Here is a 21434-nt window from a genome sequence, read left to right as displayed (position 1 = left end):
GAATAAGACACCATATATATTTATAAATATTATCAAACAACAAAACATTCACCTTAGTAATAACAATACTAAATGATCATTTAATATAAATAAAATTTTATAACAATAATAAAAACTCAAATGACTTCATTTTAAGTGAATCTCAATAATTCATCTTAAAACGATATCATTGTCAATAAAATATAAATTATTTTAAAACGCAAACAATTCGGGGAATAACGACTCATAGATAGGTGTAGACTGGTTGGTGGTTTCAACATTTAACAGCTTGTTTGACAATTCTACTTTATTGAACACTTCGGTGATTTTGGAGTGCAAAGATTCTTCATCCTGTTAAAAAAAAAAAAAAATCTACAATCAGTAACAATAAAAAAAGATTTTCTACTAAATTACACCTATACATTTTTTTTTAGCATAAACATTTTTAAAAAATTTGTTAATAAATAAAAATATATATATACATAAGATCTTTTTATAGAGCAAAATAATTCATTCATTTTAAAATAGCTGAAAAACATTGTGTTCCATTTTTTATAGACTTGAGCCAAAAACATTCTTGATACTACCAGTGGAATTATAATAAAAATCCTAATTACCTTTGATGGGGTTGATATTGCAACCAGATCCTGGAAAGACGAGTTCCTGAACATATCGCACAGTTGTGATTGCTTAGTGTTTTGTTCAGATTTAGTCACTGGATTATCTAATAAAGAACGTTTCATGGCTTCAAAGGAAAGATCTTCGTTAGGCGAGAAACGCTACAAAGATAACATGGATTAGTCTAAACACTATAAACTTTGCAATTTTTTTATGTTTGTAACTAACTCTTTGCATTGCCGGAGTAGAGTTGACACTGTCTAAATCTAAATTGCTCAGATCTGTGAAACTTCCTTTCATAGACATGTTGGTGTTATCAACCCAACTGCGTCTATGTGTTAATATTGGTCCAGTTTCCGCTGAAAGAAAATAATGATTAATATCAGAAGACAAAAAAAAAAAGAGAATTACTAATGTTTCATTTTGATTTGAAATATCTATAAAATAAATAACAAACAATACTGAACACATCAGTAAAAGTTGCTTCTAAAAATGTAACCACAAAAAACTGCTATTAAAAAAAAAAAATTAAGAAATTAATTTTTCAATTATAAATCTATATAAAATAAGAAAAATACTGAAAATGTATAAAAAAAATCACAACATTTCAAGTTAAAATGTAAATAAATTGCACAGATAAAAAATATCTTGTTAGTTACCTTGAGCATTTAGTAAGTAAATAGATGAGTCAAAATACCTTTATCCTTATTAATTTAAATCAAATATAAGTTCCTCTAAATTTACTCAATTAAAATAACTTGAATTCAAGTTATGGTAACAGAGGTTGGTTTGATTTTTAATGAAATGTATTACAGTTAAATATTGTTTATAACAATAAATTGTTAACATTTAAAATCAAAACATACTCCAGGTCGTATTACAATGAAAAATCAGTCAACATCAATAAAAAGTGTGGTCTCTACATTGCACATTTTTGGGTTACATATAAACTGCTAACCTGTAATGTCAATTCCTGAAGCTTTTAAAGCCTCGGTTAGTTCTGGCTCTTCAATTAAAACACCAGCTGGTAACAAACATGAAGATTTAATTTCATTATGCACACTTAATTCTGGTAGCAAATGAGTGGCATTCATTAGTTTCCTTTGTTCGATTATCTACGACAAAAAGATAATAGCATTTTATAATAAAACTCATAATTTATTAATTTACTGTTTTATATTTATACTAATATCATTATCTTATATTATTTGTATTCAACAACAAAAAAAACATTTTATTTAAATTATCAAATTTCTGTTATAACATAATATGTTGAAACAAATCATAAAAGATGCTTAAAAATATATTTGTATTAAATTACTATTATTTAAATCTCACTTTTTCTATGTAATCCTTAAGCGGGTGCAAGTCTATTACAATTGCTACTAGAAGCATAACACTAATGACCAAAGAGTGCAAATTAAATTTCTGTTGAGTGGACAACACAGCATTAGTAATGGCCAATTCTTGTATGCTTAAAATCAGCCTGATAAAGTCTAATACAGTCTCCTCAGACAATAATTCAATACATATCAAAGCCAATGTTGTATACACAGCTTCCACATTGTCAACAGTATTATTGGTCATCTCTAAGCTTTCGTATATAGATACATAAATATCTTGAGCATATTTCCGGATGAATATTGTATCACTGCGAGAGCATTTCTCTAGATTTATATCAGATTTTGATATATCAACCCTATAAACCAAATTATTAATCATTAATTTGTATTGGCAATGACATTATTGTAGAAAACTTACGTAGCTTTTGAGAACTTAGCAGCATTGGCATGCCTATCTAAAAGTGTATGAAGAATACGGAGTACAATGAAGCGTATTTCATCCTCGGAAACAGTTAATGTTTTCAACAAAAGATCCAAAAATGATTGAGGAAAAGTGGCATTCATTTGCACTGAACTATACTTGGTGCTAACCTTAAACCATAGTTTAATAATAATTTGTAACATTGTATTTTAATAATACACCTAGAACTTAAAAATATAAATATTAATACCATTAAGAGAGATTTTAAACACATTCTTTGAACATGGAGGTCATTGGGATTATTGGAAGATTTAAATTGTGGTACTTTCGACATGATAAACATCATAATCTCAATTTTTTGGTAGTCAGGCAAATGAGCAGCAAATTCTCCAAGTGCATGTATAAGTGCTTCTCTGTATTCATTTTCTCCGTCTGATTCAGCAAGACCAATGTTAGATGGTGGTCGCCTTGTGACCGATGTACGGAGATTGGTAAGTAGAGAATTAATGATTTCTAAAACTGTTGGTCCAACACTTTCATTAGCTGCGATAGCTATGATCTTGGATAATACATCTGCAATACTGGTTCGGATTTTTGGAGAAGCATTACTGTTTTCATCCAAATGAGTCATCAGTGTTTCCACAACAGCATATGAATATTGAGATTGAATAGAAAACATTAAAATGCGGAAACACTGTGTGGCAAATACATTTGGAACCCACATGTGATGGGCATCTAAATGTCTAAACATTAAAAAACAATTAATTAGATAATAGTTTAGTTCATCACAAGATTATTTATTACTTAAGTACAGGACGAATGACACTTTTAACATGACCAAATGATGCTCGTCCAATCAATTCTCGTAAACAAGATTCTGCTAATGAAAATGAATCGTTTTTATCATTGACCTCTTCAGATATTCCACTATCAACAACTATTTCTGATTTAGTCCTAATAATATAATTACAGTAATAATAATAATAATAATAATGATCAAATATAGTTATGCATACAATTAGTGTAATATTATAATGGTTGGATAAGTTTATAATATAATATAAAATGAAACCATTATAATAGGACAATTTAATCAACTTACTTCATTGTATGCATGTTAAATAATAAAGATGGCACGATTTTATCCATATGGACAGGTTCCCAAATGTTTTCGACTAGATCATCAGAGACAGTTTTTCTAATAACTCCCTAGAAACAAATTCAAAGTATGTTTTATTAAACACAATTTTAAACAGACGATGAATTATAATTTTACTTGGATGCCTTTAATGCCAGCCATTCGTATCATCTCCATAGTAGCTAAATTCGGATTATTGTTATGACACATTGAAGAAAATTTGGAAACAAAAAAATCATATCGCCTATGATATGATGGTGTATCCTCCTCTATGTTAGAAAAACGTACAAACTATGAAAAAAATTAAATTTTTTTAACCATTATTTAATTAATTTACTTGATAATTAATAATAATTATAATATGTAATAATTTATAAGTACCGATTGTGTGGCTAGTATTTGCAAACTGGGTTCAGATGACTCAAGAAGCTTTTGCACAATACGTAAATAGCTTTCCACAAATAAGTTAAGAGTTTGAGCATGACATGCTACTAGAAGCTGGTCCATAGCTTCCATAGCAATCATTACGAACCTACAATGGAAGAAAGTAATTTTGTGGACATTAATTTACTTCAATAAATCTTACTCGTTTCTCTTGCGAGAAATATCTCGACTAGCTTTCTGGAATAGATATTCTCCAATACGATCTAATTTTTCAGGCGATGATAAAGCATAAAATGTCAACTTTTCCATATTATTTTTTACCAAGCCATCCTGCAGTTAAACAATTATTATTTTACTTGTTAGACAGTAATTTCCATAGAGTTTTTATTAATACCTGTGGTAAAGACGGGAAGATGTTGTCTACAAGTCGTTTATATCTCGGGCGCATACGAGACAGGCAGCCTAAAAGAACAAAATATTTCATAAATTGTAACTAATCTATTTAAGTACGAGTAAAAAAATTTAATAAAATTCATCTAAGGTAGAATTGGTAAGTTAAATGTTTTATATGTGACCTTGGTAACAACTCATTGTTTGACCAAAGTTGACCGATGTAATTGTGAATAAAATAAATGTCTAGAGGTTGAATGCGCTTAGAAGACGTAATGAAACTCACCAACACACATTGTTATTTGTACTGAAAAACAAATTAATTCACAAAATGTTTTTCGATTTGAAAACGTTTTCGGAAGTGGAGGACTAATGGATGCGTGCCATTAATTCACCAAGGCGACGGTTACATTAAAACGAATGTATGATATATCCCTAAGATCTTTAGCGACTGTTTAACGATTTTATATTTGAAAACGAAAAAAAGATTGTCAGTTAAAAATGATGAAGCGACCGGAAGAGTAATATTATTTAAATATTAAATAAAAGAAGGTATATGAAGGAAGTGGCGTTGAGTAAATTATTTTTCGACCAAGAATTTAAAAAGTGATAACACTAGACAATAACAATATTTGTATTTAATATAATATTATCTGTTATTCTGTGATATTTTGTCGAACGTTGATAACATTCAAAGACCTCGACGAGACGTTTGTTCCATGAAATAAAAGATAATCGAAGAAAAAAAACCGGACCTGCTAATTGAAATAATAATGGTAATACAGCGATTGGTGTTGTGTTTGATATTTGCATAGTCCAATGCAGTTAAGGGATTGCAATTTTAATTACGATATTCGAGTGCACTTTCAGGGGAGGGAAAACGACAACCATGATTTTATTTTATATTATTCAAAGAGTTGCGGGATCGTTGATACACATAAAAACTTATATAATAATTAACATCATGTACCTACTTTTCGATCCGGTGAAACGTATAAGAAATCGACCGACAGAAGTGAATAACAATCATACGATAAAATAAAACGAAAAATACGACAAGTACATGTTAACGAGTAAAGTTTATATTGTTAATGCCTCACAATCGGTAAAATTTATCGCCATCGGCTGAAAAAAATAGCATCTTAGCCAGGCAGATAGAGAAAAATGAAGCATCTTAACACGGAGTTATGCATTGACTAGTATGGGAAATGTCTAGGGACCGACGGAAAACTGCGTCTGACGCGGGAGAGCGTTTTAAAAATGATTTTTACTGTACATACGAGTACATTTATATATATTCGCAGAACGTTCTGGGATAACACTGAAGCCCGAAAGAAAACTGACGATAACGAAAAGAAAATCCCACAGGAGGCCATTATACCGCACATGTACGAACCGAAAAAAAATGGCCGAGACAGTGGATTGTGAAATCGTTAATCGTGAAAAGAACTATTGAGGATGAAGTATTATATATATGTTTATAGCCTTATTAAGGAGGGAAGGGGCAAGGAAGCAATTGCCCACGGACGCCGTAGTTTTTTAAAAGTAAGGGGGAGCTTTTATTCGCGCTTAATATGCTACCTAAAAACCAAATATGTTAGAATTTTGTAAATAATAAGCAAAGGATACCGTGATAAACGATGCCAAAATAAATTTACCTAGCCTTATGATAAACAAGACTGCGAGACTGAGATTTAATATGGTTGCAATCTGTTAATCTGTTTATCATCTGTGGTAAAATTATACAATTCACTTGAATTATATAAGTATTTGTGAATTAAGAAATGGTTTCAAAACTATATTTAATGAAGCTGTAAGTATTTGAGAAATTAATTTGTTACCCAAAGATAATTGGGAAGATATTGTGTTTTCAGAAAAAAGAAAACATAAAAGTTAAAATATTTGTTTCTATCATTGATACTAAGTAATTAAAATAATCGCAAAAAAGCGTACAATGAATTAAATTAAAAATGTGGACTTATTTTAAACTTAGAAAACATAAACTAATAATTTCGTGTATGCCAGAAAATCAAAAAAATTATTTTCACGCTTTATTAAAACCATTAAAAAAAAAATATATATATATATGTTCAACATTTTCATCAATAGAAATCGCACCTTAATATTTAGATGCACGCTTTGTTCAAATCCTAGCAATGAACGTTCATTTTCTGTTTTGAAAAAATTTTAAATATACATCCGTTCATCGTTAGCAAATTAAAAAACATAATCTTTATCACTCTTGTGCATGAAATTTGAAGTAGTAAGGAGTATTGATTGGGAGTACTTAGTTCAGAGATTTTCCCAAGATAAAGCAAGAAAAAAATTATAAAATATTGTTAGGTACTTTTATATATTAATTATGTTAATGATTAATTTGTTATCAATATTTTTATTAAAATAAATTAATAATTACATATAATAAATATTGCTTATTATATTTTAGTTAGTTTTCGTGGTGTATGGTAATAGCGGATTCCATGGAGATTTATATAATAAGAAAACTGTAATTATATCGTAGAAGGGTACAACCAAATGTTGCCACTGGGCACTAAATTGCTTTACATGGCTGTGTATGTATAAATATATATATATATGTATACATATATCAAGACTTTTCGGTAATGAAAAGTGGTTTGGTGGCTAGGACATCGCACGTGCACGTCGCAATCGAATAGACGTGGCAAAATAATATGCATTGGAATAGAAACCACTATACGACCTTCATACAAACCCTTTCAAGAGAACCAAAAAAAAGAAAAAAAAAAGAAATAAATAAAATAAAATAAAATAATAAAAGGATACGGTAGTTGACTCGAACTTACAAATGCTCGGAGTCGACGATTTCGGACTGCAGATAGTTTGCAGGGAAAAAAGGTAGCAGTGTACTGAGGCTTTGTGGAACAACGGATTAATATACTTCGAGAGGAAAAAGAGAAGGATAAGTAGGAAAATAACACAATAGAAAATTTTACTTCGAATAATACACACAATCGCGAAAGAAAGTTGAATCGCTCATAATACCTATTACTTGAAAACTGCGGCATAAGAACTATTCAAATTTAAAATTGATTGTAAGGCTTCAACAAAAGAAGTGTTTATATGAAAGAGCGTGGTTTGTCTTCACCATTTTTTTTAAATGTACAAAAAAAAATTCAAACCCAAGAAAAGCTTTTAAAAAAATAAGTGAATCTCTCTAGAAAATATCCGAATTTTCATTCTAAAAATAACTTTTTAGGCGTATACGTGAATATAATAAAGCGTCATAATATTTATTGCAAATCCAATGAACTGTGAAAGGTTAAATAACGTTTATTGCTCATCTGAACTATAATATTAACATAATACGATAATGTATTAATATAAAATGCATGGTTATTATGTTTAGTTTTAAACCAATGTTGACAGCTGTTGAAAAATAAGAAAATCAATTTCGAGTGGTATTCAGTAAAATTTAAAATATAATTTGTAACTTAATAGGGCCTTGTTTTAAAATATAAAGTGCTCATAAAAATAATTTACAAGTAATAATAGACTTTTGATGTATAAGTATTTGCATGACGAGTGTAACTAGCTGTTTATATTGATACGATATATATTTAAGTACAATTATCTTATATAGTTCAATGTTTTTATGACGTGTTTATAATATTTGTGTATAATGCACTATAATACACCTATACATAAGCTCTGCACGTTAATAGGTAAACACAATACGCGCATTAATATTATTCATCGACACGTGGGTTAACATCTCACAATCGCATAAGCCATATTGACGCATTTCAAAGCTATATAGTGGATAAAAAACTCATATCCAACAGTGAAATGTTATAAAATTATATTTTAATACATCACGGGTAATTGGGGATATCTATTGGTAGACACCAAAGCTGATGAAAGTGTATAAAAATTATGTTGCTTATAATGTTTACAATGCCAGAGACATAGAATGGTGGGACAAGTGGGTATTCTTTGCTCCAGGCACTGTTGGTATAAGGGCGCTCTTAAGTTCATGATATGTTCACATACCCAGTACTTACACCGACGTAAGGGCGCTGCATTTTTATTAGTCCCAGGCGTCAAATTTTCTAGATCCGGCAGTGTACATATTATTATGTCATTAAATGTTTATTACATGAACAATTTGAAAATAATTTATACCTACGTTCTACTTATATCTACCGTTCAATCGTAGTTGTTAGAGATTCCGGCGAAAACAATTTTTAATTAAAAATAAAATTGTTTAACCTTGTACCGTCTATCGAGGGATTTACAATCAATTGATTTCCGTTCCTTGCGTTATAGAATTATGTCTACTTAAAATTTATAAAATTGCACACACAGTTTGATATACTACTAAAAAAAAGAAAAAGCTAAAAAAAAATGAAATTCATTCGTAAACGAATTACCTGTGTAAGAATAAATTATAAATGTTATTCTTAATCATTATAAGACGTTTAGTGTTAACTAGCTTTTTATACAAGTATAATTATAGAATCATAATGTAAATATAATACTCGTATGTATGATATTAAAAAAGAAAAACGAATAACATTGAGGAATTAAATATTTTCTCAAGTGTATTTGACTGTGCTAGTGAAATCTATCATTGTTATTCTAACTAATTACTCGGAAAAAATCGTTAACACATTCAAACAATTGATACCACTTACATGTTTGCTGATTTATGATCTTTAATTTTTACTATATTCTATATATAGTGTATGTAACTTAGTATACGTATATATAATACGTAGGTAGAACAAATAAAATTGCCCTTTTTCTTGCTTGTCTGGTTTCGATATTTACAATTTTAGACTCCGTATCGGAAGAATCCACGAATATTATTAATTTATTACTCATTCTTTATGCAATGATATGATATAATAAGTGATATGATCGCATGCATCGAATATCGTGTTATTAAAACAATTTATATAATTAATTATCTAATAACAATTTGTTTGAATATAGATCATATATTATAAAATTCCGGTTACCACTTTATGACCAGACGGATCGAATAGTGTATATTGGGATATTTAATTTTTTTTTTTTTTTTAATGCGGTCATAATACTTTATACCATGTGGTATATTTTGGTTTGAAAATTAAAAATTAACAGAAAAACACAATCATTGTATTATAAAAATTAATTTATATTTTCAATTTTAATAAACAAATACATTTACGTGGTCTTATAATGAATGTATTATTTCCAAAAATTAAATGAATCAATAATTGTATTAAATTACATCGAAATAATTTATGGTCGGTAAATAGTATTATTTTAAATATCTTTATAAAACAGTTTTCAATCGAAACGTAAACGATATCCATATAATTTTACAATGTTCATTTTTAACGCGTATATAATTGCCTTGCAATTTTCAACACTACTATATTTATACAGTACTATAAAGCCTTTAAGCCTATAATATTAAAACTGACAAGAAAGAACGTTCAAAACCAAAAGAGATTTATAAAACAAAATGACAACACCAAAACTACATAAAAAAATAAAATACAAAAATAATAAAAATAAATGTATAAACCTAAACTTTTAAAATATAAAATGTCGAGTAAATTATTCACAATGTTGAAAAAGAAAAACGTTGGTTTTATAATATTTGTATAATGCTAAATTGCTCGAAGGAATTTATTTTTACGACATCATTGTGGTCTCCACTTCGAACAAAACTTTATTTTTTCATATTTAGTTTATAAATGACAATTATTAAGTACATACTTAATTTAAATTCGAACTATATAGTTTTTATACTTATATCAACAATATACAGTTTGTTCATATCAATTTTAAACATGACAAAATTGATAAAAACCTCTTTGAACACTATAACATTTTTATTATTACGAATTGCTCACATTAATAATTATTAATACCATTAATAACAATAGTGTACTATTAAATGCATTTATTGTATAAATGTAATCTTATTCATCGTAACGTGGAGACAATGTATTTCAAAAGTGTTGAAATTACAAACATTTTATAGATGATTTTTTGGAAATTAGAAAGTAATCTTTTTTCATAAATGGCAACCGCATACTTGATCACTTAAATTTTTCCTCTGAATTTTTAATGAATTTTGATAGCTAAACAATCTCTACGCAAAGATATTGAATGTTCTCAATTAGAGTTTATACACTGTATATTGCAGATTATTCCCGCTGATTAATCCACTATTTCAGAAAAGAAGATGAACAAATATTTATTTTAAATCGTTCAGCTTTAAAATTATGCAGCTATTGTTTACGCCTTGATATACTTATGACTCACATGAAATAAAATATTTATTACGTAAAGTATAAAATATTTCATCTTTTTTTTTAGTTCTAAAGTTTAAAGTCAAAGTTCAATCTACACTGAGAATACAGAAAGCTTATAAATTCTTCGTAGAATACTTGAATATATATATGAGGGTTATATTTTTAAGAAAATAAATCTTGTTTTGGATACTATTTTAGAAGTATTTTTAAAGAATCACAAATTACAATAATTGGTTTAGTTTGATGATTCATATCATTAAAAACGGGATTACCTCTGTTGTAAACATCATATGCTCTAGTAATAACCAATTTCGAATAAGAACATTTAATTAGTCTCATTTTTCGAAGATGGTTTTGTTTTACATTTTTAATTCCCCCATTTTAATATTATTAACTCTACAAGAAATTAGGTAAATGGACAAAAAATAAAAACATTATTTTTTTTATTGCATCTATGTGATAAAATACATAAATAACAGTTTCCCTTAAAAAATCTGAAGAATAGTGTTCGAAAATTACCGATAACGATAAGTTCAAGATGATTCGCTGTAGTTTAATAATCACCGAATCACATAAAACAATCAGCAATTTTCCTCGTACAATACTCATAAATACAGACAACTGTAAACAAATTAATTTTGTTATTGTTCTCGAGAAATTGGAAGTATAAAACAGAGCATCAATATTAATTGATAAAATCAATATTAAACCTTTATAAATTTCTAAAACCAATCATTCAAAAATTACGTGAACGAAAGGAATGTAAAAAAAATTTTTTTCTTAAAATTATGTATTATAAATTGTTAATATTAATTAAAAATATACGTTAAAATGATTAAAATATTTAAAAATTACTAGGAAGTTCATTTTTTGTAAGTTTAGGCAAAATACATTTTTCCCTTTTTTTTTTTTTACATACAGGTAAACTTGGTAACCAAAGTGTATAATAATATGATAATATAATAATAATATAATATAAGAAATGTACTATGCAGGTTTATTATATTTAATCAAAAATATATGAAGAAATAATTCTAAAATTGAATAAGTAATTTGTAAAATCTCAATTTTATTTATAAAAATAATTTTTATATCTTAGGTATTGCAGTTGATGCAACAATAACTATTTAGATAACCGTAGCTTTAGCCACAGCCATTCAATTTCTGAATGTTACGCAGATACTTATTTAAAAATCATGTACTAAATATGATCATTAATACCGTTAATAAAATCACATTATTTGACTTATTTATTTATAGTTTATTATTATTTCAATAAGGCAGTGGCGTAGTGTGAGTATCGGCTGCCCGGGGCAGAAGACAATTTTGCAACCCTCTTAATTAAGTATTTCAATTTAATGTATACTATACATTATACACATTAATTCTAGAGAACTTTTCGGCAAGAACAGTTATCATTATTTTGAATTATACAGATTAAATTTTAAATATAAAAGTTTATTTGTTTAACAATCACGTTTATTAATACAAAAATTCTTACTTCAACCATTGATATAACAGGTACAAAGACATAGGCACAACTAGGGGAAGGCTAGGGGGATTAGCCCCCCATAAATATTCCATGTTATACATGGCATACTGCATACAGAAAACTAAACTCACAATAGTATCATATACAAAAAGACACATTGTAGTAAATCCAACTAAAATACCTATATTAACATGGTATATAAGAGTAAGGGTGATCTATAGATTATTTTAAGCTTTGATTGGAGGGCTGTAGCCCCCCCAGATATTTTACCTTAGTTGCGCCTATGAATAAAGGTATTATTTAACCATGCGATCGTCGAGGTGAACCCTAATTTAAATAGGAAATAGAACCTACTTATAGATACTTATACTTATTATAACTATCTTATTCCGCCCCAATTTCTTTTATTCTTTTCATTTTTCATGCTAAAATAAAAAAAAAATTGTAATGATAAAAGTTAGAGTTACTAAAGAAATTATCGAACTTTTCAATTACTAGGTATACTAGGTATATCATATTTTACACCACATCTATTTTAGGCAAAAATCTGAAAACCGTAAATATTTGTTCAGAACCCTAAGTATGCGAGTGTAATACTCGTACATGACCGGATTTAAATAAATTAAAGCTTGAACAACATACGTACTTTCTTAAAGAGACGTAATAAACATAATTGAACTTAATATATATGTAATAAAAGTAATTCTCGCTGATTATAAGTCATAAAGAATCCAAGCACAAAATATCATTCAAAGAAAGGGAATTTCTGAATTCGTCACAGAATAAGTAATGAAAAATTCCGTGCTCTTTTCATTCGGCCCGAATTTATAGTTTTGTTAAAAATATGAAATGGTTCAAATATTTACAAAATATATTTTATTATTTACTGTGAAATTTTACCGCCCCCTAAAAAGTTACGCCCGGGGCGCCCCCCCCCCCCCATCATTACGTCACTGCAATAAGGCAATAACGCTAAATACACCGATGATTAAAATATACATTTGACGCAGTTGAAAAGTTTATTAAACTAGTATATGCTAAAACATGGCTTCACGTATAAGATACTCGTATTTAGGGTGGTATATTTATCATTATCTTCGTGTCCCTTGAGTGGTTTATAGCAGGAGTGGCCAACTTTTAAAGACTTGTAATCGACTTCTGAGTTTTTCTGGGTAATCAAAAATGACCAAAAAAATATTTTATAATCATGCATCTTACACTTCCTTCATTTATTCTATTTAAAATATCAATAAATAATAATTACTTTAATTTACCAAAATGTATTTTAATATATATTTTATCAATTTATACAAAGCTATAAATACTGTTGTTTAATACATTAGATTATGTACAATATACCTAGATAGGTATTCATAGTTATTTATTACTATATATTATTACCATATATATTCTTTATTAATTGTTAATATTTTAATTGTTTACTGAATGTAATCATTATAAACATTTATCTTTTTTTATGGAATCTTAGATGAGGTCTGACGTAAAGATGTTTTATTTTACTATACAATTAAACCAGTGGTCCAGTGGTATTATTTTTTGGGGGGGGGGGCTGGAAACTGGGACATATGCCAGTTTAGTTATAACTTCAATTTATAGTCGGCACACTAAAAAAATATAGGAAGTCTTCAAAGAGGCCAATTTTGTCAACAAATATTAATTGTCAGTCAGCTGACCTCCTAAACCTCTTTTTAATCCACCCCTGAACTCGAAGCAATCACGCTAACATGAAAAATCATAATAATTATTTTCCTGAATTAAATTAAAATTACAGTAGAACCTCGATTATTCGTGACTCGATTATCCGTGTTTGCGATTAACCGTGCTCACTCTTCCAAAAATTTAAAAATAAGTATGGACTGTAGATATGTATATATGTAGTTATAAACGAACATTTTATATTACATAATACACGATATCGACAATTATATTAATGACATTTTTAACGATAATAATATGAAGATAAGCAATATTGTATGTACATCGATTATTATATTTATCGAGTCACCTTCAGTTTGCTTTTTTCCTTTGCTATCGCCGAACGTAACGTGTGGTTAAGCCAACATTATTGGCTTAAGAAAAATTAGAAGTGAAGTAAGGAAAATTATTTCAAACCAAAAAAAACAAAGACTGATAACTTCATATTTTAAGCCCTAATAACTTGTTGTATAAAATTATTGTATGTATATTATGTATATTTCTAATTATAATTGAATCAAATTTTTAAAATTTCTTTATTATAAAATTGTACCTATGTATTTCTAATTAAAATTAAATAAAAAATTTCATTATTATTAAAAGTCTCGATTAACCGTGATTTTCATTTATCAGTGTGACCCCCTCCCCATCATTACCCCGGATAATCGAGGTTTCACTGTATGTTATTCTTATCTTAATCTTGAAATATTATTGATGTGATTTAATAAAACTAGGTACCTACTACCGCTATAGTTTATATAATTTTGTTCCCCTGGTTAAAAATCGAACAAATATAAATACTTTTAAAAATTAAGATTATTGTTGTTATTGATCACATAATATGTAATATGTATATTTTATTTTATTTGTTTATATATTATATAAAAAAAATGATTATTCGATAATATTGACTTTAGATATTTATATAAAATATTAAAATTTTTAGTAGAGTTCAAGTGTAGTGAGATTAAACATTTTTAGTAGATCTTTGTTGAATCTCATTTCAATATTATGTGGTTTAGATGTACATTTTAATATAAAAAAAAAAATAATTTGAATTAGGCTTGAAGGAATACTTGCAGTTAAGTCACCTTAATGCTAAGACATATATATATATATATACGTATACATCTTTATATAAAGTAAGGCAATATGATTCAAATGTGTAAAATACCACTTAATAATGCAAACTTCAAAATATATAGCCCAAACTGATTTCATCAATTAAATGTTTGAAATTAATATGATAACTGCAACAATTTTGAAATTATACAAAGAATCCAAAAATTGTATTATTTATACTATATTCTATACCTACTTAAATTTCACAAAAAAAGATTATTTTGCATATGATATCACAAAAAAATTATGAAAAATAGTTCAAATTTAAATAAATTTCACAAATGTGATACTTAAGTGTTCTTGACACTTGACAATTGACAGTCTGATTTTAAAAAACTCACAAAAGTGATATAAAGGTGGTTGCATGTTCACCAATATTTTTATAAGCAACTAAAAAATATTCTATATAAATACGTATTCCCGAAGGTGTATTTTCGGTGGGGGAGGGGGTTCTCGGGTCTCGACCACTTCCAGAAAAGATTCAAAAGTTATAATTTGATACGAAGGTACAGATAAAAAGAATATTATTTTACTATGTTGGTATATCGTGTTGTAAATAACTCTTCATTTGAATTTATAATAATAGAGTTGGTAGTATAACTATTAATTCATACTTTATGGATATTTTTTATAATTTTATAAAATCAATTAATTTTTAGAATACTGTACATCCTCCTCACAATAAAAAAAGTAAAAATACGCTATTGCGTGTGTTAGTGCCTAAAATTTGAGCATATTGCTACTATACACCAAATTCTTCATACAAAGATATTTTAATATAATGAACATAGTAGTTTACATATGACTGTTGCATATTTCATTTTGGTATTTATTAATAATTAGTTATAATAAACATAATCTAAAACAATCTTCTACTCTTGGAAAGTTGATTTAAGTTTATTATAATGTTAAACAATAAATTAATAAAAATAAACTTTCAATAATAAATATTAATTAAATAAAAATGTATAAAACCGAAAAAAGTGCTGTACACTTTTAAATTTGCTACTGCACACTTCATATTAGCTACTACACACAACTTTAGGCCATGACGTTTACGTGGTAGGTATACTTGCACTTGCACCCTGTGATTTTCAATATATTTATATATTCGTACATTTATTCAAAATAATATTTATCATATTCCATATCTTGAAAAAAGAAAATCTGATATTTCAGGGATGTTCAAATATAATATATTATAACCACTCGTTAGTATTGTTTTCTTCAATCAACCATGATGATTCTACGAGTAGACATCCTGATATCCTTGTGTGCAAATGAAATCACGCTTCCATTTGTTATTCTTTTTGTCTATTATATTATTGTTGCTATGGCAACGCTATTATACACTATATCACTGTTGGCTGTATACCTGCGACATACTAGAATAAGATGGTAAACGTTTAAATAAACAACGTATATAGAGTTTATTGTCACTATACGAGTGTAAAATATCAAATGGACGAAATGCATAAAAAAAAAAACCATAAAAACTTTGTACATCCGATTCTTCACTACTCGATTTGGCTCCTGCGGATAAGTAAACCGCCACAGCGTTTACAGCAGCGTATATTGTATTTTTCATGAATTCTGTCGAAATGGCACTCAGTAGACATAATATTTATTCTAAAGGAAATTTATACACTCCGTACTTTAACGTGACCGTCATCTTAATTTTTCCGTATACTCTGCAATCGGTACCGCTAAGAAACTGTTGTTCTTCGATTTTTATCGTAAAATTATGATTTTTTTTTTGTCGGTGGAAGACTCGAACAAATGTATTTAACTTAGCAACTTAGTCATGTTATCGCCAACCGGGAGACGAAATATAAAAATAATTTTATTTTACACAAATCGCGTGGCTTTAATTTTTCTTTTGGATAGACCTATTCAATTTCTACATGCGCCACAACATTGTTGAAAGTTTATCCACACGCAGGGGCGTATTTAGGGGGGTTGATATGGGTATTGTAACAACACCCATCGACCGCATTTTATGGTATTTCACCAAATTGCAAACTTAATTACAGCATAATTTAACTAAACGTAGGTATATGTAAATATAATCATTTTCATTAATATAATAATTTATATAAATGCATGGTATTTATAAATGTTAGGAGTAGGGAAGGGCACAACCCCCACTTACTATAAGTCTATTAAATTTTAAAACACCCCCGTTAAATGAATCCTGGATACACCATTGTTCACACGTACATATGTTTACCCTGGGATTGAGAAATGTGTACAACACTTTCATTAAGCCTTCGTGTTGATATGGAGCAGAAACATGGATATTATTTAAATCAATCGCCAATATACTAAAATTATTCGAAAGAATACTAAAATTATTCGAAAGAAAGTCCGTTGAAATCCAATGGAAAATTAATTATGGAATCATTTTAAATGTACAGGTCTGAAATTCTGAGTTCTGATTTCAGTAGATGCAATACAAAAAATTTTCATGTAGAATAAGTTTCAACCGGATGTTTATTTTCATCTACATTTACAACAGTATTGATCTGATACATTTTGAGACATTGTATCAACGTTGTATATAAAATATAGAAACAATTAAAACGTATTTATTATATGTAATTGCAATTTTTTTTAATAAATATTGAAGTTCGGTAGCCCGAATATTTTTATTTATTGCTTATGTTGTTCTTTCAAGATTGATCATAAAACATTATGGTAATGGTCCGTAAAAAAATTACGACTTATCACATTTACTATGGGTACCTATGCATATTTTTAAAAAACATTTAAGGAAAACTATTAATTGTAGTATATACGATTATGTACACTTATTTTAAACACAACATACTCGTATTTGCTATTAACATTTTTTCAGTATTAAAGAACTTAATTTATTATTCTTAAAAAATTACTAATATTGAAAAAATGTTTAAATTGAGGTAAAGTAGAAATGTTAAATATTCTAAAACTGTTTTCAAATTTTTTGCAAGCTTATTGTAATATATAATGTTTTTGACAGTTATTACGGTCGTTTTTGACAAAATATGAATGTTGGATGTGGTTATATATGGTAATATGGATTTGTTTTTTAAATTAATTTTAACAATATTCACAATAGAAATCGATGAGATATATTCCAGTGTCGAATAAAATGAAATTATTCGAAATATTTTTTAATAGAAGTGTGTATAAAATACATCATGTTGTTCTTGTATATAAAAGAAGCTTGATGATTAATACATTTTTTTATCCTGTTTATCCCAAAGAATTTCAACTTAATAGTTCAGTCATACACATAATAAGATGCACATCATATTATAAAGCGACAAAAGTTCTTGTTTACTGCCAATCGTAGTCGTCACGGTTTTTAGTCTTTCATTTGGCTGTTGTAAATGTTTGCAAAAACTAACAACCCATGGGTTCCTTATTGTTAAGGACCGAAAATTGATAATTATTCAAATACGCGTATTCAGATACTGGAAATCAGTCTAATATTTTAATGCGATAACCATAATACTCGTTAGTCTCGTCCTTGGCCTATATTTATATACGGGTACAAACGGTTTGCTGTTATTATCCGTACATATTTATTAATTATTGATTAACATGAACGAGTATTTATTCAAGACGCGAAAATTTAATAAAATATCTATTGTCAAACGCAATATCAATTTACAATTAGTATATTGTACCGATGTATTAAACGTCAAATGGAAAATATTTATAACTAAATATTAGGTATTTTTTAAACATTGTTGTCTCTATTCTATAGCACAATTGCATCTGCGTAATGTAACCGTTATTTTTTATCTATAAAGAAATCTTTGAAACATTCATTTGAGGGCAACAGAATTTAAATGTTTATTCTAAAGCTGAAGAAATATTGATCGATACTGAAGGTAGAAGGTATAATTATTATCCTACAGTAATATCCTGAAAGAGCTATTAACATTAATTAATTAAAATGGATACAAATATGTTTGTAATTTGTTTTCATAGCCTAAATAAATAGGGTACCTATTTATTTAATATTCAATATAAATTTAAATTTAAATGTTGGTTTTAGTTATAAACTATATTCTTAATTGAATATAATATACTTTGCATTACAGTAGTAAAAAGGACACTATATTAAATTATGATACTAATTGTATTTAAGCTGCTACTCTCACTGTCTTATTAACCGTATGTTAAATAATTACTGATGTACTTGTGAAATAAAATTCTTTTTATATAGTCACAAAAACATTATTCATAAGCCAAACGTAGTACCAAATAGTTAATAGTAAATATATTTATTTTATTCAGTATAATATTATTTCAACAAACATGTATTTGCACTTTTATGCCTTCTGGGTATACACAAATAGTAAACCAATTTTTAAATTAATGTAGGAATAAATCAAAATAAATACGTAAAGTATAAGTTTGTACGAATTCTGTTTAAAACTTTAAAATATTTTAAACGAATAAATCATATAAATAAAACTTTAAACAAGAAGTTCAGCTTAGTGAAGACATGGAATCGACTTCGAGAAAAATATGATAGTTTGTAATGTAATTTTAATTAAAATCAATTCAATTTTAATATATTTATCTTAGCTTGAACCTAATCATCTAATAATTGTAATAGAAGTTATTTAAGATTTAAATTTAATTTAAATTGTAGGCATTGTAATAAAATTATGTATAATATGTATTTTATATTAATATATTATTAATTACAAATGTTATTCTACTTCTTTCTTCAGACTCTCATGTTTGAAGACAAAACATGATTTGATCTCCAAAATCAAATAAATATCTCGTAGGTATATACACCGCACACTTATCAGGGATCTCCATTTATCTTATAAATTTCAAACAAAGCTTTAGACCACTAAAAGTTCCCTACCCTATAATAAATCGGTAAGATTAGACCTGTTCGACTCAGTTGTAATCCCTAAGTTAGGAATGTTTGCTTTTATTAAATAAATCAATTCTTCAACCATTAAAATTTTACATTGTTCTAATAACGAGCTATTAGTTCTCTTATCCAAAATATTGCCGATGATATTAATGTTATAACCGTTTCATTAATTTGTATAACAATAAAGACTTATTTTATTTTAGATTTATTTTAATACGAATGAAATTCCAAAGACAGTAAGAAAACTTGTTTACCCAAATATTTTGAACTAACAACGATAACATTAAGAGTTGTATTAACTATCGACCACTTGTGAAGATTCATTTTTTTGTATCAGACTTGGTTGACTTCGTTTAAAGTTTTGGCTCTATAGTATAGGAGTTTATCAAAAGTTAAAAGTTTTGAATTAAGGGTGCCAGACTGTCATTAATTTGGTACCTCAACTGCGAAAATATTAATTTGAAGGACAAGACTTCAGTTAAAAATGTTGAGCTTTCGTCACACATTGAGATTAATAAGTTATTTATTACCTACGTCGGTTTGAAATTTAAATTTTGGATCGGGGCATAAGACTGGCGGAACTTAGAAAAACGTATCATAGTTTATAAGCTACGAATGTCGTTTTTAACATATCTACCCTTAGCAATCATCGCAAACTAGAACTATGTATGTTGAGTTCAAACGGAATTGGTTTTTTAATTTAATCATCCACGTTCGTGTGCTGTTATAATGTGTAATAAATAAGCGGTAAGTTTAAAATATGAAAATAGAAAAAGAACTTAAGTCGTACAGTTCGTCAAGTTAGATTTCCAATCAAAAGACTTATTCAAGTGTTTACACATTGATGATTTAGAACAATGTGAGATTTTAGCAGCGTGAGACACTGTAAGTGTCTATAACAAGGTTTATGAACTGCCCGTGATTAATTAATGGGGTATGTGTTCCCATAAAAGGAATGACATTTAAAGGAAAAGGTTAATTTCCTCCTTGTTCAAAACATCTTTTTTCGAGCGCATTAGGCTTTTGTAAATAATACCGGACACTATAATTACTCTTCGTAGTCAAAAGCACGAGAATACAAAAAAAAAAAAAGCAAAAACAATAATGATAACTTTTGTTTATTTTTAAAGAGTAACACTGGAAGAATTAAATACTCACATCCCGGGTCCGTACACTTGTCCACAATGGTGTCCACGCACTTCATCACGTCCGCCTGTTTGTAACAACAGCAAAAACTCACATTGGACATTATTTCACGAGTGGTGGGGGGGGAAACGGTTTTCGCGTACGCACACAATATTATAGGCGCGGATTTCCGGAACGACACGCGCGACCAGACTTGTGTATCGTAATGTGAGCAGCAGTACGACGGATAGAACTCGTTACTATACGTATATTATATTCGTATCATAATCGCTCGTTCGTCGGTCTCGTAGACGCGCTAATAAATATTATGACGGGAAAAACGTAAATAAAAAAAAAAAAAAAACTGCCGAGAAAACCGAAACGATAAAGCGGCGGCGACAAAAATTATTATTATCACTGTTATCGTTAAAACACCGATTACCTATCGGAATAATATTTTATCCGTTACCGATCGTATCGCGGACAAACGACGACGTGTGCTAGGGGAACGCGACATGCACC

General features: G+C 28.1%; 1 protein-coding gene across 2 annotated transcripts; it reads right to left on the bottom strand.

Annotated features, from left to right (window-relative positions):
* Positions 1–21036, bottom strand: LOC112689251 (protein EFR3 homolog cmp44E). Of its 2 annotated transcripts, none has more exons than XM_025562872.1 (14): positions 20946–21036; positions 4278–4345; positions 4086–4213; positions 3881–4031; positions 3638–3790; positions 3464–3570; positions 3166–3315; positions 2612–3104; positions 2359–2531; positions 1936–2296; positions 1556–1712; positions 826–956; positions 597–758; positions 1–330 (listed from the first exon to the last, which is right to left on the bottom strand). In XM_025562872.1, exons 1-14 carry the CDS (start codon positions 21034–21036, stop codon positions 193–195), a joined length of 2463 nt encoding a protein of 820 aa, XP_025418657.1. In that variant the 3' UTR covers positions 1–192. The 2 variants fall into 2 exon arrangements, with proteins under 2 accessions (XP_025418657.1, XP_025418667.1); XM_025562882.1 differs by lacking the exon at positions 20946–21036 and adding an exon at positions 4560–4872.
* Positions 21037–21434: the final 398 nt, after the last annotated feature.

The sequence above is a fragment of the Sipha flava genome, unplaced genomic scaffold (genome assembly GCF_003268045.1).
Source record: "Sipha flava isolate LNK unplaced genomic scaffold, YSA_version1 111_pilon_pilon, whole genome shotgun sequence".
NCBI lineage: Eukaryota > Metazoa > Arthropoda > Insecta > Hemiptera > Aphididae > Sipha > Sipha flava.
This window is presented reverse-complemented; position numbering and strand designations above follow the sequence as displayed.

Bases quoted from the DNA above. Each gene is read 5' to 3' on its own strand.
- LOC112689251 (XM_025562872.1), bottom strand. From the start codon at position 21,036: ATGTCCAATGTGAGTTTTTGCTGTTGTTACAAACAGGCGGACGTGATG. The intron at 1,713-1,935 runs GTGAGATTTAAA...TTTTTGTCGTAG, and splicing joins TTAAGGATTACATAGAAAAA to ATAATCGAACAAAGGAAACT. The intron at 759-825 runs GTTAGTTACAAA...TTATCTTTGTAG, and splicing joins CTACTCCGGCAATGCAAAGA to CGTTTCTCGCCTAACGAAGA.